Source organism: Stenella coeruleoalba (genome assembly GCF_951394435.1).
Source record: "Stenella coeruleoalba genome assembly, chromosome: 1".
Lineage (NCBI taxonomy): Eukaryota > Metazoa > Chordata > Mammalia > Artiodactyla > Delphinidae > Stenella > Stenella coeruleoalba.
This window is the reverse complement of record NC_137169.1, coordinates 26,320,176-26,344,177: the sequence shown is the minus strand read 5'-3', so window position 1 is coordinate 26,344,177 and position 24,002 is coordinate 26,320,176. Positions and strand designations below refer to the sequence as shown.

Below are 24,002 nucleotides of genomic sequence, written 5' to 3'. Positions count from 1 at the left end.
CTTTCTTTATGATATCTTTTGCTTTGGTATCAGGACAATGCTGGCCTCATAGAAGGAGTTGGCAATTGTCCCTCTTCTTCTATTTTTAGGAATAGTTTGAGAAAGACTGGTATTATTTCTTCTTTAAAATTTTGGTAGAATTCATCCGGTCCTGGGCTTTTCTTTGTTAAAATTTTTTGATTATTGATTGTTTCTACTTATTTGTTATAATTCTCTTCAGATATTTCATTTCTTCTTGAGTCACTTTTGGTAGTTTGTGTGTTTCTAGTAATTTTTCCATTTCATCTAGGTTATCTAATTTATTGGTATACAACTGTTCATGTTCTGTAAGTAAAAACTTACAGAAGTTTTTACTTCTGTAAACTCAGTTGGTAGTAATGTCTCCACTTTCATTCCTGATTTTAGAATTTGAATCCTCTCTCTCCCCCCGTATCTATCTCTCTCTCCCTCCCTCTCTCTCTGGCTCTCTCTCTCTCTCTCTCATCAGACTAGAACATTTGTCAATTTTCTGACCTTTTCAAAGGACCAACTTTTGATTTTGTTTATTTTCTCTATTGTTTTTCTATTTCATTTATCTCTGCTCTAACCTTTTTTATTTCTTTTCTTCCATTTGCTTTGCTCTTCTTTTTCCTAGTTTATTAGAGGGGAAGGTTAGGTTGTTGGTTTGAGACCTTTCCTCTTTTTAATGTAGGCAATTACAGTTATAAATTTCCCTCTGAGCACTGCTTTCACTGTATCTCATAAGTTTTGGTATGCTATGTTTTCATTTTTGTTCACCTCAAGTATTTTCTAATCACTCCCCTGATTTCTTCTTTGACCTACTGATTATTTAGGAGAGTGTTGTTTAATTTCCATATATTTGTGGATTTTCCAAATTTCCTTCTGTTATTGGTTTCTAGTTTCATTGCATTTTGGTTGGAGAACATACTTTGTATGATTTCTGTCTTTTAAAATTTATGGAGATTTATTTTTCTTAGCTAGATAATTATTGAATGTTTTACCATTCAATAATTATCTTTTTAGTTAAGCTGAGGTTTAACTGTTCATTGAGTTCCTATTTCCAATTATTTATTTTGCATTTGAGAAATCAAGGCAATATTTGTTTTTCAAATTTGCTTAATTATTTCCATAGTGTATTGTTCCTATGTAAACGTGTTCTTTTTTTATATTTAACATATTAAATATACTTACTATGTATTCTATATCTGACCCTTCCAATATCAGCATCTTTCCAAGTCTAGTTCTGCTACTGTCATTTCTGCTGCTTCTCACTCTTGGTGACTTGTTTCTCATTGTTTCATTATGTTTACATTATGATCTTTTGTTTGACTGATCTTAATCTGTGGGAATCAGGAACCAAGCTCTCAGTCTGGTAGAAGCCAATGCCTAAAAACAGGCTAGGCATTCTCTCTCTCTCTCAAAAAAAAAAAAAAAGTGGCTAATGCTCAACAATTGCTGGTATTTTTTACTACAGAAAGCCAGCGGTCACTTCTTTTTCTCTTTGGGTTTTACATGGTGCCAAACTCTGCTTATAGTAATCACTGACACCACCACATTAGTTTTTATTAGAGACACAGAAACCAAAGGACCGACCAGTTCTTTTTGGAGTAGATTTTCCCAAAGCAGACCCCATTCAAAGACAGCAATGTTTATTACTTCCTCTAAATATGAACTTCAGCAAGATTCCCATAAAAGGGATATACTAGCATCAGAATCCAATTAGCCTATTCACTTGTTGAAGGGGGAAAACATAGACGTTTTCCCTGAGATTTGGTGAGACTATTTCAAAAACACCAGCCCTGAGGAACTTCCACTGGCTGTAAGTCTCTAGGTCCCGGGTGACTCCCAGTAAAATAATTTTCACTGATGTTTCATGGTTATCATGATATTATTTTAGTGGACTAATTGCATTTCTACTCCTAGAAGATCCCATTACCTGTGAATAGGATTGTGACAAATTGAAGATGACTGTACATATCCCCTAGTCAACCATGTCAGTCAGCTGTTCCTTCCAGGTGAAGGCAAACTGCTTTAATTAGTGTGGACATGCAGGGACCAAGGAAAATGCATGATCCGTATCTATGTTATATGCCGCTTCCCTGCTAAAGTGCTTTAAGAAACAGTGGAAGCTCTGGAGGTGGCTGGCCATTAGTCCAACTCTCATCCTTATGGTTTAGGAACCAGGGTGCGGGGCTTTTTCATTTTGCCATCGGACTCAGCATAGTCCGCACCCAATCATGAATTGCTGATTTATATTATTGTTCTTTTTTTTTTTTTTTTATGGTACGCGGGCCTCTCACTGCTGTGGCCTCGGAGCGCAGGCTCAGCGGCCATGGCTCACGGGCCCAGCCGCTCCGCGGCATGTGGGATCTTCCCAGACTGGGGCACGAACCCATGTCCCCTGCATCGGCAGGTGGACTCTCAACCACTGCGCCACCAGGGAAGCCCTATATTATTGTTTTTTGCTTAATTACAATTTTATACTTTCTCAATCCCCTGTTATATGTGTATCCTGTGTAATGCAAGAAAATCTGCTACTATTAGGAGTGCTAAATACCTATCTTGCTGATTTTTATGTACACATTTAAACTTAATACATAGTTAGCAGCTAGAGAGCCACTGCAGAAACTGGAATGATCCAAAGAGATCCCATTTGGACATGGGCATGAACATTAAAAACATTAATCTTTTATATCGACAGATTGAGAAACGCAGCAACAGCTATTCACCTTGTCTTTGTTCTTCGCCTTCTAGATTTTTATGCAAACATGCAATGAATGCAAGTTGTTTCTCTTTATTGTTTTCATATGTCCTTTTCTTGTTTCTCCTTATCCATAGCAGGCAGATTGTATTGTCATTAATTTTTCTTTTGTCACAAGCATCATTATTGTTGACTTTTTCCTCCTTTAAAAGAACAAACCACAGGAAGGGAATAAAACAATAGAGTATACTGTAGTTGTTAATTTTACAGACACCCAAGTAGCTAGATCAAGCCAGTAATGAAAAAATAATTTCTGGCATTGCATATACATTTTTAGAGATTATTAGATATTACCATAATTGAACACTACCCTCAAATTCCCCAGAGAAACATTTTAAAGCCAAATAAGAACATCAGAAAAAACAACCAGCTGCTGTCACAGAAATCATTACGGGTAACCAACATAAATGTGTACATATGTACACTAATAGACATGAACAGAAATGTTCTTATCAGCATTATTCATGAGTCCAAAACCAGAAACAACCCCAACATCCATCAATAGGAAATGGATGATAAAGGTGGTATATTCCCACAGTGGTGTGACAGTCAACCTATTCATACCTTTATGTAGCATATGCCTACATTGTACCAGGGTTGGTCTGTGTAAAGTGATGTGACTTGCAAAGCTAGGTTATAAGAGCTATCCCACCTCCACCTGGCTTTCTTGGATCAGTCACTCTGGGGGAAGCCAGTCGAGCCTTCAGATGAATGCAGCCACAGTCAACATCCTGGCTGCAACTTATGAGGGAGTCTGAGTCAGAGCCACCTGCCAAGCCACTCCCAAATTCCTGACCCACAGAAACCATGATCAGTAATGCATTTATTGTTGTCTAAGCTTTGGGGCAATTTGTTACACAGGAAGAGGTAACTAACACAAATGGTAAACTATATAGCAGAAGTCAGCAAACTTTGGCTCCTGGGCTAAATCTAGCCTATGACCTATTTCTGTATGGCCCTTGAGCTTAGAAGAGTTTTTATTTTTAATACTTTTAAAATATTGTACAAAAAAAAAGAAACAGAAGAATATGCAACATAGACTGTATGTAGCCTCAAAACCTAAAATAATTACTGTCTGGACAGTAATTAAAGAAAATGTTTGCTGACCCTGGTATACAGCAATGATAATGACCTACTGTTATATACAGCGTAGACGAATGTCACAGACATAAAGTTGAGTGAAAGAAGCCAACACAAAAGAATATATACTATATGGTTCCATTTAAATAAAATTCAAGAACAGGCAAACTAATTAATGGTGTATGAAGTCAAGATAGTAGTTTAATTTGAGGAGGGAAGAAGAGAGATAGTGATAGAGAGGGCGTGAAGGGGCTTCTGAGGCACTGGTGATATGCTTTTCTTGATCTGGGTAGTGTATTCACTTTGTGACAATTCATTAAGCTCTGTTTTTATGGTTATTGTGTTTTCTATATGTATGTTGCATTTCCATTAAAAAAGAATTTTTTTGAAAAATCATTTCAGAGTTAAAATTGGACAATTTCTGGAAGTCCAGAAATTTCTAGTAAACACTCATAGAATCATTTAAATTATAATTGGGGACTCCATTCCTTCCAGAATGAGAGAATTCATCAGCAGTATTAAAGCAGTACTGCAGAAGGGAGTCAGTTACAGTGCTTGAGAGTGTGCCCTCTGGAGTCAATCTGCCAGGTTTCAAGAACTAATTCTACTGCTGAACAGGCCTGTGACCTTGCGGAAGTTACTCTGCCTCGCCATGCCTCATTTTCTTCATCAGGAAGGTGGAGATTAAAACAGTGCCTACCTCAAAGGGTTGTCTTGAGGAATAGATAGTGTAATCCTTGGAACTCACTGTATTAGTTACCTATTGCTATGTAGTAAGCCATCTCAAAACTTAAAATAGCATCTATTTTTGTTTTCTCACAATTCTAAAGGTCAGGAATTTAGGTGAAGCTTAGCAGATATATTAATCTGGGTTCTCCAGAGAAACAGAATCAAAAACCAATAGGATATATATATATTTTTTACATATATTTTATAGATAGATAGAATATATAGTATATATAGATATGTAATAAGATCTATATCTATATAGATTTAGATATATGATTTTACCTATATATCTGTACCTATAGAAACCATAAGCCATCTATATATCTGCCTCTAAATATAATATATAATATATATTAAAATTATATGAGCCAATTCCTTATAGATATAGATAGAGATACAAATATAGATAGATAGATAGATAATAAGGAATTGGCTCATACAGTTTTGGAGGCCAAAAAGGCCCCAGATCTGTAGTGCACAAGCTGGTGACACAGGAGAGCAGATGGCAGAGTTCCAGTCTGAGTCTGAAGGCCTGAGAACTAGATAGAGCCAACGGTATAAATTCCAGTCCAAGTCTGAGTCCAAAGGCAGGAGAATATTGATGTCCCAGCTCAAAGACAGGCAGAGAGAATTCTCTCTTACCCCACCTTTATGTTCTATTCAGGCCTTCATGTGATTGGATGAGGCCCACCCACACTGGGGAGGGCAATCTGCTTTATTCAGTCTAGTCTACCAATTCGAATGTTAATCTCATTCAGAAACCCTCACAGATACACACAGAATAATGTTGGACCAACTATCTGGGCATCCTGTGGCCTAGTCAAGTTGATACATTAAATGAACCGTCCCAGCAGGGCTGGCTCATCTGCACCCAGCGTGGTTCAGTTAGGACTGGAGGATCCAAAATGGATCCAAAATGACCCCACCTACATGTTTGAGGACTCGTGGCTGGCTGTTCTCCACGTGGCCACTCTCTCCAGCAGGATGACACGTGGTCTTCTTTATTTGGAGGCTGTGTTCCTAGAGAAAAAGAGGAAGTTAAAGGATCTCTTAAGCCAGAGCTCAGAATTCCTAAAACGACATTCTGTTGATCAAAGCAAGTCCCAGGCCAACCCAGGTTCAAGGAGGGAGGAAATAAGAGACTCTACATCTGGGAGTGGGAAGAGTGGTAGGCCTGTGCCAGGATGAGTTGTGGTGGCTGTCCTCGCAGACAGACAGCCCTTTGGCCACCAGAGTACATATCCTTCCCAGTTGCATGCCAGACCCCAAGGTTTAGTCTGTCCAAATCACCAGCATCTCTTCTTGAACTACTGCATCAGCCCCCTCTTTTCTTGCCCCGCCCTAGAATGTTCTCCACACAGTAGCCAGAATGATCTTGTTAAAATGTAAATCAGATCACATCACTCCAGTGGGGTCCTATCATGCTTGTAATAAAGTCCAAATTCTATGCCATAATCTGGCTCCCAGTAACCTCTCCACCCATGTCTCCTTCAGTTCTTTCCTTGTTCGTTCTATTCCAGCAACCCTGGCTTTCTTAATGTTTCGCGAACACCCCAGGCTCATTCCGGCCTCTGGGCTTTTCCACTAGATGTCCCTTCCCTCAGAATGCTCTTCCCCCAGATCTCACATGGCTGGCCTTTTCACATCACTCAGATCACTGCTCAAATGTTGCCTCAGAGAGATCTTCCCTGACCATCACCATCCTACTCAAAATCAGCTGCTCACCCACCCTGAGCACCCTTTTCCTGATGCAGCTTTATTTTCCTTCATAGCAACCCCTAGAATTACCTGTTTTCTTATTCATGGTCTCTCATCCTCACTAGAACATAACCTCCATGAGAGCATGGACTTTGTTCTCCCAAACACGTATAACAGTGCCTCGCACTCAATACACATGTGTTGAGCAAATGAAAGAGCCTGGGATCAACCGTGGCAAGAACGACGGCAAGGCAGACCCAGCGACGTCGACAGCACTGTCCTGCCATGGCCCGTACGTCTCAACTCTGCACTCTAACCCCATCACTGGTTTCCACAGTTACACTTTGGTGTCTCAGGAAAGGGAACTTGCAACAGAAGAGGACAAGTTGGAGACAACTGATGTGGGCAGCTGTGCGATGCCTTTGGCGAGGACTCTAACTGGCCCTCATTCTGGATCCTGTCGCCAATGCCGACAGTCTCAGGGTGACAGATCACCCCTTTGTCCTTTTTTTAATTAATTTTTTATTATAGTTGATTTACGATGTTGTGTTAGTTTCAGGTGTACAGCAAAGTGAATCAGTTATATATATACATATATCCACTGTCTTCTAGACTCCACCCCACGTAGGTCATTACAGAGCACCGAATAGAGTTCCCTGTGCTATACAGTAGGTTCTTATTAGTCATCGATTTTGTATAGAGTAGTGTGTATATATCAGTCCCAGTCTCCCTGTTTATCCCCTCCTTTCCCCCTTGGTAACCGTAAGTTTGTTTTCTACATCTGTGACTCAATTTCTGTTTTGTAAATAGGTTCATTTGTACCGTTTTTTAAGATTCCACATATAAATGGTATCATATGACATTTTTCTTTCTCTGTCTGACTTATATGTAGTTATAGGTACACTATATGTACCGCCTTTCTGCCAGAGACCTCATGGTATGTCGTATGGCAGTGAGGAAATAGGGAGAGGTGAGCACAAGAGGCAAGAAAGAGAAGAAACGGATATTACTGTGTCCCTACTGTGTGCTGAGCAGTTTCACATGTATTATCTCATTCAGCTCTTAAAACAACAGATATCGCTCTGCAGTTCACAGATACGGAAGCTGGACAGCGAGGTGGGTAGGCATTGTCTGCTGGTGCTGAGTGGCTGTGCCAGCAGGAAGTTCACTTCAGTAGATACCCCAGCTTCTCTTCTTCTCCGCCTGTCGCCATGAAAAGCCTAGCACGTGTCCTGTGATGATCCATCCTGGTGCAGAGTTGCTGAGAGATGTTTGCTCTTCCCCACAGTGGTGTCCTGTGGCCATCCGGGCTCCCCGCCCCATTCCCAGATGTCCGGGGACAACTATACCGCAGGGGCGGTTGTGCGTTACAGCTGCACCAGCAAGCGGACTCTAGTGGGAAATGCCACCCGAATGTGTGGGCTGGATGGACACTGGACTGGCTCCCTCCCCCACTGCTCAGGTATGGGCTCTGGTGTGGGAGAAGGGGGTCCAAAGGAACACCTGGCTGGGAGGCGAGCGAGCTCCCGAGGGTGTGAGTGTGACAGGTGGACGGGAGGGAAGCAGACCTTTAGAGCCCTCATCACATCCCTCCCAGGCAGAGAGCACGGCTATCAGAGATCCCAACTGGACTTCAGCCCTTGGTGGTCTGAGCCCAGCTTCATGCCCTCAGTCAGCGCTGGCCAAGCCCATACAGCCAAGAGATTGCAAAACTAGTGAAGACGCAGTTTGTGAGGTCACCCTATGGCCAGAGTCCTGTCCAGACCTTATTACCATGAGGTTCCAGGAATAGTCCTAGCCTTCCTGTTGTTCGGCCCAGGTCCAAACCCCCTCCTGTGTTCTCTTCTTCCCTGTTATGGACTGCTGGGCCCCAGCCTGCTTCCCTTTCTGTATCACCACCTCTCCCGTTTGTCCTGTGTCCTGACTGCCCAGTGAATACAGTTCTTCCCTTTAGCACTAACACACCAGCCCCTAGACGTTTCCTATGAATGAGTTTGTTTTCCTCTTAATCTCTATGGGGACGCGGAGAGATGTTATCAACACAGCACATGTAGGGAAGTGTCCATATTTCCAGATATTCATCTGTAATGTCATAAAAGAACAAAATATTTGAAATTGAATTGTCCCACCAATGAAGAAACCACTAAGGAAAAAAGTTAGCACCCCACAGCTTTCTTTTCTTTGGGGTGAGCCTGCCTGGCCCCAAGAAGGGATGCCACATGGGATGTTGCGGGCAGCTGTTCATGTAGCTTGCCGTTCCTCAGGGGACCTACCATGGCACTGAAATTAACCCCTATGCCTTCCCATGCCAGATGCCCTCTAGAGGTAAGGATCCTGACCTCCTCCTAATATAGAAAGAAGCCTTCTCCTCAAAGTGGGACTTCACCCACAAGATGTGCAGCTGCTCTTGCAGTTAGAAGTTCCCAGATGAGCCTGTCTTCCAAAATGTAGGGCACGGCCGGAATACCCACCAGATATTAGTTAGGGCTCCTAAGAAGGAAATTCCCGAAGCACTGGCCACTGCTTCAAAGGGTGGTAGGCTGCCCAGGACAATCCCAGACACATCACTCTGTTAACACCCCAGACTTTGGCCTCTCACCCTCATTAATCTCATTAATCACCCAGTTCATGAACCGGCAGGACTAGGTATGAGCCACTGGGACTCCTTTAGCTTATTAGCTGGGCCCCAGACTCCTGTCTGTTTGGACTTGTATTGGAAGTGTCTTGGGGAGGCTGGCATGGGGACGACAAGGATCATGTATATCGAGGCCTCCAGAGTTGTCCACAGAGCAAGTTCCAGGAGGAAGAAGTATTCCACAGAAGAAAGGCATGCGTTTCGCATCCAGATGCCCATCCAAGCGTGCATTTGCCCCCGTCTCTTTGGTGACCAGTCCCTTTTGCATAAAGTCCTCCCTCTAGACGTTTCTCTAGGACATGGGACTAATGGTGTTCTTAAGGTCTGTTTTATGTATTTGAGGATCTTTGTTCTCCATGGGAAAAGGAAGTGCAAGGTAGGGGAGGAAGAAATCAGAAAGAAAGGCTTCGGCGTCTCCTACCCATTAGCATATGTAACCCAACCACACAGTGTGTCTCCTGGCCCAGAAGCACAGAATCAAAATCTTTTCTCCCAAACTGTGATTTTCCTTCTCTGAAGTTGTTTTTGTGAAGCCTGTGAAATGACATACTGGAAATATTCCAGAACCAATTCTTATAGGTAACGAAGCTAGAAAACCTCTAAAACCTTTTCAACCCTGAGATTTCATAATTTTGTGACTACCTAAGTCTTGGTTCTGCATGTGGAAGCAAGGACCCTTCCTTGGCCACATCAAAGGTCAAGGGGAGACTAGAAACACGCTGACACCTTGGGAACATGAAAAAGTAAGAAGCAGAAAAGAACCTTCAGAAGACATGGACCTCACTCATTAGGGGATATGTTGCGTTAAGCTGTTTGATCCCCAATCCTGAATATTCTGAAGAATAGTTTGCAATCTTACTTCTCCCGTGTCTTCTTCAAGGACGACAGACACTTAGGAGAACAGTATCATGGGCAGAGCTTTCTGGAGACCTCTGAGGACAGGAGTAGAAGGGATTCCATAAATACTAAGGCTGAGGAATGAATGAATCTTAAATACCTTAGATAAGGAAGTGAAGGTGGAAAAAAATAGGTGATTAGGAAGTAACGCTAGATCTGTACTAGTGAGTGGGATATAATTCCACCAGTGATACAGATATCATCTTTTGCAACGTCATCTCCCATCAGCCTTAAAAGATACACATTCAGGAGTTCCAGGGTCAGATGTTCAAACCTCATTCTGTACAGTCAGTGCACCCAGATGGTGCATAACAGGAGTCGTAAGTCCCTGGGCCATAAAGGACATTGCAGAGATTTCTGGCATTTGAGACACGCTTCAGGAAGTTCATTGCCTACCTCTGCAGTGTCATCATCTTGCTGATGTACCTCTTCAGTAAAGAGTCAACAGTATGCCCCCATGGTACAGTGTTCTGTCCCAGACTTCCTTATATCGTTGAAACAGAGGCCAAACACAGCAGTGGGGACTGTTCTGTCCGATAATGCCCAGGACCCGGGAGTCCACCCTCAGGCCTGTTGTGTAATAGTGCTGAGGCCAGCTAGCCAGTGAGGGAGAGTGAGCGACTCACCATCTGGGCTGCCTTCAAGGGGACCCTGTCCTGCCTGTTGCATGAGCTACAACCTGGAAAACGTCAAAAGATAAGAAAACCTGGCCAAACGTGATAGGCTTTGTTTTTTCAAGTGTTGGAGTTGAAGGCTGAATGAATCCCCCTCCCATGGTAAGGAGCAGAATGGGGAACATGGGGTTATATAGTGTTCTCATATTCTGAGACTAGACTGGAAGAGGAAATAATCCCAAAACTGAGAGGAAGATACATCAACAGTGGATGGTGGGGTACACATGGCTTAAGCCACCTGTGGTCAAGATGTTACTATCGATGCCTACACACGTGGATCCACGAGGAGGTGCATTCCACATCAATGGGAAACTTTATTTTCTCATGGAGTTGCCATTTATTCCTTCATTTTCTTCCTCCTTCCTCAAGCTTACCATGGCCTAGGCTGATCCAGTGGTGTCTCCCGTGCATCTCCGTATTCTGAGATGTGCTGGTTCGCACAGGCACTAGGTCTTGTAGCTTTATCTCCTGTTCTCCACTTTCCCCCACCTCTTGGGTCCTTAAAACTCTCCTGGGTTGGGCTTGCACAATAAGCCAGATAAATGCAGAAATATGGCAGGAGGCATGGGGCAAAGAAAGGATGAAATGAGGGATCTAAGATATGTAATCTAGAGCTCACCTGTATTGCGCAACTTGTGAATAGAAAATCCTCAATTAAAGGCCCAGGATCAAGGTTCAAGCTGGGCTGTTGAGCAGAAACTCTGCCAAAAAGTTGGAACTTTTTTCTCTCAGCAGTGGGAAGCCAGTGGAGCTAATTCAGCAGGAAAGAACCAAAATCAGATTGTGGTTGTGGTTGTTCTTTGCTAAGATTTAAGGATAAAGTGAAGATAGACTAGAGGGAGAGTTTGAGAGGAAGGGACATTAGTTAGGAGGCTCCGGCAATGTAGTTCAGGAGAGAGACGTTGCGCATCTGAGCCAAGACAGTGGAACTGGTAATGGAGAGGGTACCAGATCATCAGACGGTGGAGAAGAGGTGAAAGGGAGAAGGCCAGCTTGGACCACGGGCATCCCACGCTGGCACAAGCCAAAGAACAAAAAGGCATGACTTCCTCCACAAAGCTTTCCCTCTGCCTTCTTTCTTCCCTTGCCTCATGGTCCCCAGGGACCCACACATGACCTCAGCCCTCTGTGTCCTTTGATCACTGAGCGCTAAGGCAGGAGCCTGTCCTGGTGACTCAGGCTAGACACACGGTCAGTTTCACCGCCCTCATTCTTAGTGCCCACTGCCCTTCCTTAGCATCAGCCCAGCATCTTTCTCTCTCCAAGTCCTCCACTGCCTTTCCTGCCATGCTAAAAACAACGGGTTTTTTGGTTCTGGTCCATAGGAACCAGCATGGGAATCTGTGGTGACCCTGGCATCCCAGCCCATGGCATCCGTTTGGGAGATAGCTTTGCCCCGGGCAGCCTGATGCGCTTCAGCTGTGAAGCTGGCCACATGCTCCGGGGATCGTCGGAGCGAACTTGTCAAGCCAACGGCTCGTGGAGTGGCACGCAGCCTGAGTGTGGAGGTAATGTATGTGACCATTCTGCTTCTCCCCTCTGCTGGCCCCAGGATCTTCCCCCGTTTTCCTACGCCCTAGCACCTGCCCTCACATACACAGATAAAATGCAGGGCCCCATTTGAACCCTTGGCCTGGTGAATAGTGGGCATCAACAAAGAGTTCATGTTCATCTCATTAGTAATCCAAAGGCAAACATATTCCCCACTTACCTAAGAAGGGAAGACACCAGGATAAACTAAGTTAAGCACATTTGTGTATTTATTTCCATACAGTTTCATTCAACAGCTGTGTGCCAAATACTGTAGTATAGGCTAGAGACACAATGGTGATGGAGACAGACCCACCTTGCCCTCTTGGAGCTTACAGTTTAAGGGAAAACACTGTGTTTAAATAGCATCCAAAGTGCCAAAAGAAATACAGATCCAGCTTTTAAAAATCCTTTAAAAGTAATATAAGCTCTTAATGATGGTTCCTGAGGTAGGCCCAGTAGGGAAAATATATTTCTCCACGCACTCCTAAATTTCTGGAAAAAAAAACAAAACTCTTTTTTAAAACCTCTCTCCCTAACGTCCAATGTTTTGTACCTGCTCCCCAAATTTCTCCCTCCCTCTCTCCCTCTCTCTATCTCTCTCTCTTTCTCTGTCTCTCCCTCTCTCTCCCCCCCTCTCTAAAATACAACCTGCATAGCACTCTCCTAGTTAGGAAGCAGTTTAACAGTAAAAGTAAGATTGACTGAGGTGTTGGAAGAGGAAGGACGCAATATGAAATCGTCATCTAGCAAGGGAGGAGTGGGAATGCAATAGGGAAATGTGTACTTGCCAGGCAGCACCGAGGGCTCATTAAGGTAAGAGCCGTTAACATAAAGTGACAGTAGTCAGCATTGGTCTGGGTTTTTGTTCAAACACATTTAGCTACATAGTTTCAGGCACAGGGTAGGTGAAGCTTTAGGTGTAGGGTTGGGGTTTTATTAGGCAACTAAGACATTGAAAGAAAGTGGCAAGGAAGATGAGGGTATACACAAAGCAGTGATTATGATAAATCTTAGCATCTAAGCTGGGTACGGAGGGGACGGGTTTATGAGTGGAGTAAGAGGCTGTGAAAAGGTGGTAGGATCAGTGGATCATAGGTCCCAATCACCAGAGGACAAATTCCAGAGGGAACGAGCTAAAGAAATAAGAGGCATGGGCTTCCCTTGTGGTGCAGTGGTTGAGAGTCCGCCTGCCAATGCAGGGGACACAGGTTCGTGCCCCGGTCTGGGAAGATCCCACATGCCACGGAGCGGCTGGGCCTGTGAGCCATGTCCGCTGAACCTGCGCGTCCGGAGCCTGTGCTCCGCAACGGGAGAGGCCACAACAGTGAGAGGCCCGCATACCACAAATAATAATAATAAAATAAAATAAAAACGGCAGTGGTTAGAGAATGGGCTGCATGAAATTGAGATGGTGGCATAGTCCTGAAGAGCAAGGGGAGGTGCTCTGGCCCGTGATCAGGGGACACCAATGATAGAAATGGAGTCAGTGCCTTCGCCCACTTGTCTGTCCAAAGTCCTGCCTTTGTGGGGGTGCAAAGTTAGTTTTTATAGGATTTCCTAGGCATAGTAAGAGAGGTTTTGTGGTACTGAGAGAGCGTTTTGGCAGGGGGAGAATTTAGTATATTCTCAAATATCCACTGTGACCCAGGTTCCCTTTCTTGCCACTCAGGTCCCAGGATGGAGTCAGCCATCAATGTCAGGAGTGTTCAGGGAACAGAAAGTGGGCAGCTGAGAGTTTGGACCTGGAAGCAAATATTTGTTGAGTGAGTGTATGTGTAACATGTACACAGCTCTTTGTGACTTCCCTTGGCAAGCGCCCACTTATCTTTTAAGGCTCTACTCAAATTCTTATCTCCAGCCCCAATAAACTGCTCTCTTTTTAATGCTTTTTTTCCTTCAAGTGTAGCACTTATTACATCATATTTTAACTCATCTGTTTATAGGTAGGTTCTTAAGATAAACTGGGCTCCTCAAGGGCCGGGGACATGGCTTGGTCACCACTGCATATCCAGCACCTAGGCAGCACAAATACTTGTTGAGTGGATGGATGATAGGGTCTATCTGTTGTGCTAATTACACAGGAATCATTTTGTAGATCTGACTCTGGGACTATGTAAATGTTGTACACACTTACAAAATAAAATTAAATGAAAGATTAGAAACAAGTACTCTCCGAATATCAAATCAAAATGGAAACAAATGAACTTAACTATGTATCAAGTTGGTGATTTAATAACCCAGAGAATTATTTCAATTGACTTGAAAAAATGAAATCTGACTATGATACATATATCCTGAGGACAAAGAACTACAATGAAATCTTAAACTGTTTTTTGCAATCATATTGCTAGTAATAAAACTGGTATTACTATTCTGAAACTATTATGTATATAATACCATAATATATATGGATAAAACAAGTTAAAAATATTTATTGTCATTAAGAACCAAGATTTTGGGGCTTCCCCGGTGGCGCAGTGGTTGAGAGTCCGCCTGCCGATGCAGGGGACACGGGTTCGTGCCCCGGTCCGGGAAGATCCCACATGCCGCAGAGCAGCTGGGCCCGTGAGCCATGGCGGCTGAGCCTGCGCGTCCGGAGACTGTGCTCCACAACGGGAGAGGCCACAACAGTGAGAGGCCCGCATACCGCAAAAAATAAAAAAAATTTCAAAAAAAAAAAAAAAAAGAACCAAGATTTTCAACATAAAAGGGATAGCATAGAAAAATCAAAATTTTAAGGAAAAACTCAATTCTAAACTTGGCTTGGTAATATCAGCATAAAGTCATAATGTATTTTCAATTTGAAAAGTTATTTTCCCAGCCTAAAAGTCTAGAATCAATGACCAGCTCAGTAGCGATGAGTACCCTTAATGCCCAGATTGTAGTTTTTAAATCCATTGCCCATTCAAAGGAACCAGAGCTCTTTAGAGAAATGGCTGATTCCAGGACTGGGGCAGGATATATGCAAGGTGAACATAGAAAATCTTGTCATCACAACAAGGAATGTACCAAACACAAGTGGGTCATGTCAAAGGAACTCAGGAGCCAACTTGAAGGGGTTCCCACTAGTCAAAGATGGGATAATTTGAGCGTCAATAAGAATAAAAGAGGCAACAGATGGAAACATAGCAAATAAATTCGAATCTGTGAATTCAAATATTGTCCTTTGGAGCTTGCTAGGGAACCAACTCATTGTTCTCACGTCTGACTTAAAAAAAAAGAAATCAAGCATTAATCCAGCCGTCCTACATGAACTCTATTTCTGGGTAAGCAAATATTTGATGATGGACAAGTTCTTAAACACTAGCTAAAGCAGAAAGAATTATAGAATTAGAATGTCACCATTTCTATCCCCTAATGAAATAACCAATCTGGTCAACAATATTTAATTTCTGGTAAAACCATTAAGTGACAAGTAACAGGAATTTTATAATGCCAGATGAGGCAGGCAGACCCGACCCACTGGTCAGCCTCAACATCACTAACAAGGAAACAGCCAGACATTCTGTGCCTCCCGATGCGATGTGATAAGAAAAACACAAAACCTTTGAAAAGTACCTTTGCCAAAGAGTAGAACTTGACTACAGTAAGTACAGGGGACAGAGGAATATGCTGAACAATGCCTCGTTGGTGCAGTTAGTAAAATCCAGAAAGTGGGAGATTCTACCGAATAAAGGCCCTGATTTGTGTAACAGATAAGTTGTAGGAGAGGGTAATCCAGTAATCTCTGGATTCAGAGTCTTAGAGACATGCCATCCAAATGTCACGTGTGGACTGTATTTGGATCGTGATTCAAACAAATCAACTGTGAAAAAGAGACAGAAACGCTAAGCACTGATTTGACATTTGGTGATATTAAGGAATTGTTTAAAATTTCAGGTGTGATAATAAAACAGATATAGTCTTTCATTTTTAGAAATCATAAAAAAATCCCTACAGGTCTCTCCTCCCCTTCTAAGGGGGAGATGATCCGACATGAAAGCATCCCAAGAGGCATTTCAATCCACAGGGTCCTTACATAGCACGAGGTCTCCAGTCTGGGCAGGGCCCAGCCCCCCAGAGGATGCCTGCTCTTGTTCTGATGAATAATGTGTCCTTTCGGCTTCCTAGTGATCTCTTGTGGGAACCCCGGGACTCCAAGCAATGCCCGAGTCATGTTCAGCGATGGCCTGGTTTTCTCCAGCTCCATCGTCTATGAGTGTCGGGAAGGCTACTACGCCACAGGCCTGCTCAGCCGGCACTGCTCGGTCAATGGCACCTGGACAGGCAGCGACCCGGAATGCATAGGTGAGAACTTCTGGGCTCCATGGCAAATGGTGGCCGAGGCAATTGGGCTTCTCCGTGCCAAAGAAGAAGGCTGTCTGGAGGAGACTGGGAAGGCTGGCTGACATGGTGGGACTTGACCCTGAATGAGAATCATACAAATAGCCTCCACTTACTGGGCACATGGTATGCGACAGCCACTGAGCTAAGTGCTTTGTTTCACATGCATCACATCTTCTGATTCTCACCACAACCCCATGAAGTAGGTACTGTTAGCTCTACTTCATGTATGAGACAACTGAAGCTCAGAGAGGTTGAGAATATATAATTATTTGCTATCTCTCAGACTCTAGCCAGTTCCTTGGGCTTTCTTTTTCTCTTTTAGGGCAAACCCCCAGTGTTCAGCCTGATTCTCTTTCCACCTTAAAGCTGCTGCCATCTACCTTTTTTGTTAGTTCCTTCTCTCCCTTGGACCCATCCCCACCCCAGCCTGGCTCCCCTTTCTTGCTTCTCTTAAGGGCAGCTCCAGACCCTTCTCCTTGAAAAGCAAATCACTGTGGGGCCCAGATGGAAGGAAGTGATAAGATAAGGGAATCTGACAACATTCTCCCTTTCAAAATCCTAGCTGTGATTTCAGGCTCCATTTGAAATCCCCTGTCAAGTTCACTTTTGTTCTGAGGCCAGAGCTCACCAAACCCCACCCTCACTTGATACCATAACATCGGTATGACCACTGCATCGGTCACAAGACCCTGCTCCTAGGCCACTGGACCCACAGAGGTCTCCTGGGCAGAAGAGCAGGCAGTAAGATGCCCTTTCCGGCGACAAATTGTCTTATGTGGTCCGTCCGCACATCTTAAGCTCTTCAGCCTGGAAACGTCCCTCTCCTCGGACCCCAGCCTCATTTATGAAGCGAGCCGTCTGGATACTTCCTCTTAGAGGTGTGGGCTTTAAATGAAAAAGATGGGTTTCCCAGCCCAGGTTGCTGGGGTGCGTAAGGATGGTGCGGGCAAGGATGGGGGGTGTAGGACAGCCTTTGCAAGCAGACTTGGCTGCGGGGACTTAGAATGGATGGTGCCCGACTAGGAACCGGGGAGGGGACAGGACACCCCTACCCTGACAGCTTTCCTTCCCAGACACGTGCAGGGAGTGATAGGGATGGCGTTGGGGTGCTGGGGAGGGGGGGCCTGTGCTCAGAGTGAACAATGCTCTATCTCCTCATCCTAGTCATAAACTGTGGCGACCCTGGGATTCCAGCCAATGGCCTCCGGCTGGGCAGTGACTTCAGGTACAACAAAACTGTGACCTACCAGTGCATCCCTGGCTACATGATGGAGTCACATAGGGTGTCCGTGCTGAGCTGCACCAAGGACCGGACGTGGAACGGCACCAAGCCGGTCTGCAAAGGTGTGTCTGGGGGCTTCGGATGCGGACACAGGGGCAGAGAAGGTACAAAAGTCTTGAACATCCAGAAGGGAGGGTGTGATGAGGCAGAGCCCTAACATCTTATCGGGGGGTGTGCACGGTGAGGAGTGGTCCCTGAACATCTGCAGGGAGGGAGCGGGAAGGTCCTGGGCCTTGAACATTGAGGGCAGGGCCGTGCAGAGAGGAGTGGGTTGTCCTAAGGTGCAAAAAGAACAAGCTCCCAAAGGAAGAGGGGGCGTTCCTGCTTCCTGCCGCTTAGCCCAGACTCCCGGCAGGCACAGGGAGCCAGTGATGTCAGTGCCGGCGGCCATCAGGGCCTCGTTTCCCCCGGGGCAGCCCCAGCACTCAGCCTGCTTTGGTCTCCCCCAGCTATCATGTGCAAACCGCCTCAGCTCATCCCCAATGGGAAAGTGGTGGGGTCCGACTTCATGTGGGGCTCAAGCGTGACGTATGCCTGCCTGGAGGGGTACCAGCTCTCCCTGCCTGCGGTGCTCACCTGCGAGGGAAACGGGTCCTGGACTGGAGAGCTGCCTCAGTGTTTCCGTAAGTCGCTCACGGGGGCCTCCGAGGCATCCCATCTGCTGGCTCCATCCTCTTCCCTCCTCTGCTGCTCTGCTTCCAGAGCTCTGCTGCTAGGAGGTCTAGAATGGAGGTTCCCGGCCCCAAATCAGGGAGGAGCTTTGTCAAAGACACTATTAAAGAAGGAAGGGATTTTAAAGGAAGAATATGAGACTATCTTAATTGAGCCCTGGCTCCTCTCACCGTGTGGAGTCACAGTGGAAGGAAATTAAGCCAGAGATAAGGGAGGTGTTTCTTAACCTGAAAGGTTGTTAACTGGATGAGCTAGAACCCAAAACTGGGGTGATAGACAGGAAAGCAGGGCAGTGCTAGAAACATGCCTGTCTTCAAGGAAAATACCCTGCACAGAAGAGATGCTGGGGCCCTTGTGATTTTCTGGTGAGAGAGTTATTTCTGACCTACCTGGCCCGATTGTGTCTCAAAGAGCCTCAAGTCCACGCCAGGGCTCATTTCTTACCGAGTCCCCCAGAGAAGCAGGTTCCAGGTCACTTTTTCTTGCCTTACCCCATAATCTGGCTCTGGAACTTGGACAAACAGTAGGACCTATTTTTTCTTTCTACTTGGCATTTATCTAATGCTGCAGAAAACTATCAACTACACATGACACTGTTTGGGGACCTCTGAAAATTTACTTCAGTTTGGGAAATTTCAGCAGAGACAAGGGCCAGTGAAAGCGGACACAGGAAAGGCAGCATGTGGTGTGTGGTTAACCCCTTAGACCTTCGTATTCCTCCAGGGAAATATTAGGAAGAGAGCAAGGCTCCAGGTTGGGTCTGGACTCAGAAACCTTGCTTTTTGTCTTGAGAAATAGCTGGATTGCTTTCTAACAATGAATTATGGTTATTGTTAAAAAAAAAACCCAAAACTGTACTATGTCCAAAAATACAAAGAAGAATGAACCCTCATTGAACCCTCACTTCCCAAAGATAGCCATAGTTAGGCTTGTCATACTTCCACACAATCACTATGCATTTTTGCATGTATAGCAGTATGTATGCAATTTTCTATAAATGGTATTGAATCGTGCTCTTCACAACTTGTATTCATTCACAGGCCATCAGCCCCTTGCTCTATCAATACATACTAATCTATACATCATCATTTTTAATGGCTTTAAAGAATTCCCTTGTTATATATGCCATAACTGGTTTAATCTTCTACTGGTGATGAAGTTGGGTTTCTCCAACTTAATCATGTTAGAAGCAGTTCTGCAATATATAGCCTCGATCGTGGCATTTCTTTATGCCTGTGTTGAAGTCCTAGGAGTGATGATTCTGGGCCAACTGGTGTGCACGCTATACATTTTGACGCATGTTGCCAAACTGTCTTCTAGAAACGGTGTCCCAGTTTACGCTCCCACCAGCAGTTGATGAGAAGATTTCTTGACTCACACTCTCACTACCAGTTGATTTTTGCCAATATTCTTAATATTTACCAGCCTGAGGAGTTTTAAAAGATATCTCATTGTTTTAATTGGCATCACATTGCTTCTTAGCCAAACTGAGCTGTTCTGTGTCATCCACCCGTATTTCTTATTCTTTGAGTTGCCTCTTCCTGGGTGTGGTGACTTCCAATTGGCTCAGCCTTTAACTGACTTCTGATTGCTCCATCCAGACTCCGCAGCTTCCAGGGCCAGGCTTCCATCTGATCTCGCATCTGACTGTGAACCTCATGACTCTATGTAAAGACATACACACACACCATAGCATAAAGAAGGTTCCTCACGCTTGAAGTGATGTCTTGGGGAACTTGGCCTTCCACAGTCAGTTTTTAAAGATACTCTCTGCTGATCCGAATGAAATGGGCACACTCAGATACTGCTCACTGCAGGGTAAATACACAGTCCACGGAAAGACATTTGGCAATACGCATCAAGAGCTGCGAACACACTCAAACCCTTAAGGATGGGAAGTTCACTCCTAGAAAATTCCCCTAAGAAAATAATACAAGTTAAAGAAAAGCCATAAGTAACTTTATAATAATAGAAAATGCCTAACGTGAGGGTTAGGATAATCATGTTACACCATCTCATTGCAAATTTACATAGCCAATAAGTGATATTGATGTCATAAACACGGGAAATGTGTACAGAACGTCAAGTGAACAAAGCAAGGGTGACAGCACCTGGACATCAGGTTTGCAGCCATGCACAAGTTTCCATGCAACTGAACAAACGCTAGAAGGGAATGAGCACAAAAATGAACAAAATATTTTGGGTAGTACGATGATAGTTTATTTTTTCTCCATGTTCTAGGCTTCCTGTAATGTTACTCTATTACATGGATATGGTTATTAATAAGCATTTGAATGTGGAAAGGAGAGGAAACACACAGCAGCGCTGAGGCAGGTGTAATCATTGACCCAGGGCTGCCCCACAGCCAGAGTTCAAGTGGAACCAAGAGGAAAGCAGTACAAGGACCAAAGGCTGGGTGGGGGTTAAGGGGGGCGAGCAGACTGAGTTATAGAAAGCAACTTGGACCTGCCCTTCTCCCTCGTCTTCCCAGCTGTGTTCTGCGGAGATCCTGGCGTCCCGGCCCGTGGCAGGAGAGAGGACCGAGGCTTCTCCTACAGGTCTTCTGTCTTCTTCTCCTGCCAGCCCCCTCTGGTGCTGGTGGGCTCTCCACGGAGGTTCTGCCAGTCAGATGGGACATGGAGTGGCACCCAGCCCAGCTGCATAGGTGAGAGGTGACCGGGAGCAGAGTGTCCCAGCTGGTGGGCATCCTTCTTTGGGGCCCGAGATGATGAATTTTCTTCCCTGTCTTCATCGATCTCATCTGCGAAAAGGGGCGAGCGCTCCCCTAAGCTACTTAGAACAGGAGGTGAAGTGGCCACAGCTCATGTGCTGCCGGAAATCATTGTCAGCCGGGGCATGACTCGGGGGGAGATTCCCAAGGGCAGGGAGGTCAGGGTGTGACTCCATCCTCGATCCCGCATCTGTTTCTCAGAGTGAGCAGGGGCGATGAAGGCTTCCCTGACCATGGTCTGTTTCCTTGTTTTGCCATCCAGACCCCACGCTGACCACGTGTGCGGACCCTGGCGTGCCACAGTTTGGGATACAGAACAATTCCCAGGGCTACCAGGTAACGAGGTCAACCGAGATCAGGCCTTTCTGCCTTCTGTCCTTGTCACTGTCATCAGTCTCAGAGGACTCAGGACAGCACTAGGGGGCATGAGACCTTGGAAGCTGGAGAGAGAAAGCAGCCTGCTTCTTCAAGCCAGGCTGCACAGGATGCCCCCTCAGAAACAGGCAGGCGTTTACACCAACCCGAGAAGCTGATGTGGAAGAACAGACTCGCGTGTAGCTCCACAGGCACTTCCCGGCAGCCCCTTGTGACTGGGGCAGGGACAGAAATGAGAGAGACAGATGGACCTTCTGTCCCCAGGGCACCCATACCCTACGGGGCTCAGACAGGGTGGCGGGAGCCAGCGAGTGCCACACGGGAGACAGTCTCCTGCCCAGTAGGCCCGTCCCAGCAGGATACAGGCTCCAGGGACACATCTCAGAATGCGCTTCAAAAGGAAAGGATATGGACAGCCTGGATGGGACCCTCTGAGCAGAAGGAAGCGGGAGAGTATGGGTGTGTTCAAGGCAGGACAATGAACTGAAGCCGCCAGTGTGCTCGGGGGATATCAGGGACTAAGCCGGAAATGGCGGGTTGGGATCTTACCTAGCAATGGGATTTATCAAATATTTACTGCCGTGAACTATTCTAGGCGCTAGGAATACAGTGGGAACAAGACAGGCCGAGTGCCTGCTCTATGGGAGTTCCCTGGCTGGTGACAATAAATAAACAAGATCACTTCTGGGAGCGATAGGCACTACACACGGCATAATATAAAAGGGTGTGACGGGTGGGGGGGTTGCTGTTTAGCGGAGTGAGGGAAGAGGCCTCCTAAACTTGGACTGTGGCGCCCATGGTGGGAAGGGCCAGCCCTGTGCAGAGCTGGGTGGGCGTTCCCAGCAGAGGCAACGGCCAGGGCAGAGGAGCGCTCAGGCAGGGAACTTGGCAGGTTGCAGGACTGGAAAGCTGGCCAGCCAGCGGGTCGGGAACATAAAGAGAGAGGAGAAGGACGTGAAGCCAAAGAGCTAGGCTGCCACTGCCTCGTGAAGTTAAATATCCACACATCCTATGACCCAGAGTAAGCAACCCCAGAGACGCTCTCGTCCGTGTTACCAAGAAAGGAGAAAAATCCTGGTGTAGTCTCAGGATGGTTCATCACACAGCAGTGACAATTAAGGAACTATAGCTCCGGATGACTGTTAGAAACATAGTGTTGAACGTCAAAAGTGGTAGGATACTATTTCTAGAAAGATTAAAACAAAGAAAAATTTATATTGTTTAGAGATATATGTAGGCATATGTGATAGAATTATTTTTTAGCCAAGCAAGGAAATGAAAAACACAAAATTTGGGCTTCCCTGGTGGCGCAGTGGTTGAGAGTCTGCCTGCCGATGCGGGGGACACGGGTTCGTGCCCCAGTCTGGGAAGATCCCACGTGCCTCGGAGCGGCTGGGCCCCTGAGCCATGGCCGCTGAGCCTGCGCGTCCGGAGCCTGTTGCTCCGCAACGGGAGAGGCCACAACAGTGAGAGGCCCGCGTACCGGGGTGGGGGGGGGAAAAAAAACCCACAAAATTCAAGAGACTGGTTTTCACCGAGGGGAGCTGAGGAACAGGGCAGGGAAGGAGCACGCAGATGACAAACATGTCAATGATGTTCTAACCCTTAGGTTGAGTGGTGGGCTCCACTGAAGGTGTCCAGTTTATTATGATGATTCACGTCTGTATATGTGCCATATATTCTTTTCTATGCACCTAATATCACATAATAAATTTTGAAAAGAGAACGGCATGGACCGGGTCATATAGGGCCTTGAGACCATGATAAGCATTTTGGATTGTATTCTAAATGCCATAGGAAACCATTTGAAGGTGACTTAATCTGATCCATCATTTGAACTATCACTCAGGACCCTGAGGAGAGGATGAACAATAGGGGTTAAGAATGGAAGCACTTAGACAAATAGGATATTATTGCAGCATCTTGAGAGAAAGATGAGGGTGGGACTGAGCCAGGGTAGCGACAGTGGACATAGAGAGACGTGAAGGGGTCGGGAGGTATTTTGTTGGTAGAACCAAGAAGACTTCTTGAAGGATTGAATGGAGGGGTTGAAGGAAAGGGAGGAATCGAGGACGACTTGAAGTTTTTGACTTGCACAACTGGGTGGATAGGGATACCATTTGCTGAACGAGGTGATGGGCGTGGAGGAAGGGAGTGGAAATTAGGTTTCACCTTGCGTTTCAGTTTGCTCCCAGAGGTAGTAGAGACACGTGAGTGTTTTGAGCTGGGAAATAGTGTGATCCGAGTTGCAGTTTCGGAAGCTCATCTGGCAGCATGGTGCCGCACGGATTAGAGATGGAGAGATGGAGCTGGTGGCTGCAGGGAATGTCAGGTCAGACGGTGAAGGGCCAGTGGAGCAGAGGGAGGGATGCAGGGAGGGTAGCAATTCTGCTCAAGAGATTTTTTACAAAGCATAGCTCCAGATTTTATAGGGACATGTCCTAAAAGAATTTATAGATTCATGGAGGGAAGAGACACACACAGTAATATTCTACTTTGCACAGTTCTTCACATTTCATAAAATGCTTTCAAATCTACCCTCACATTTCAGTGTCGCGACATTCCAGTGTAGTGTGGCAGGGCTGCTCATCTCAACTCTACACAGGAAG

At 45.5% G+C, this 24,002-nt stretch overlaps 1 protein-coding gene across 1 annotated transcript in view; it reads left to right on the top strand.

Annotated features, from left to right (window-relative positions):
- Nucleotides 1-24,002, top strand: part of CSMD2 (CUB and Sushi multiple domains 2) — a 668,360-nt gene that overhangs the window by 627,106 nt on the left and 17,252 nt on the right. The window contains exons 56-62 of the mRNA XM_079924609.1: nucleotides 7,557-7,730; nucleotides 11,800-11,982; nucleotides 16,118-16,294; nucleotides 17,498-17,677; nucleotides 18,065-18,238; nucleotides 20,779-20,952; nucleotides 21,281-21,354. Of these exons, the coding sequence (XP_079780735.1) occupies nucleotides 7,557-7,730; nucleotides 11,800-11,982; nucleotides 16,118-16,294; nucleotides 17,498-17,677; nucleotides 18,065-18,238; nucleotides 20,779-20,952; nucleotides 21,281-21,354 (1,136 nt within the window). The remainder of the gene's footprint in view (nucleotides 1-7,556; nucleotides 7,731-11,799; nucleotides 11,983-16,117; nucleotides 16,295-17,497; nucleotides 17,678-18,064; nucleotides 18,239-20,778; nucleotides 20,953-21,280; nucleotides 21,355-24,002) is intronic.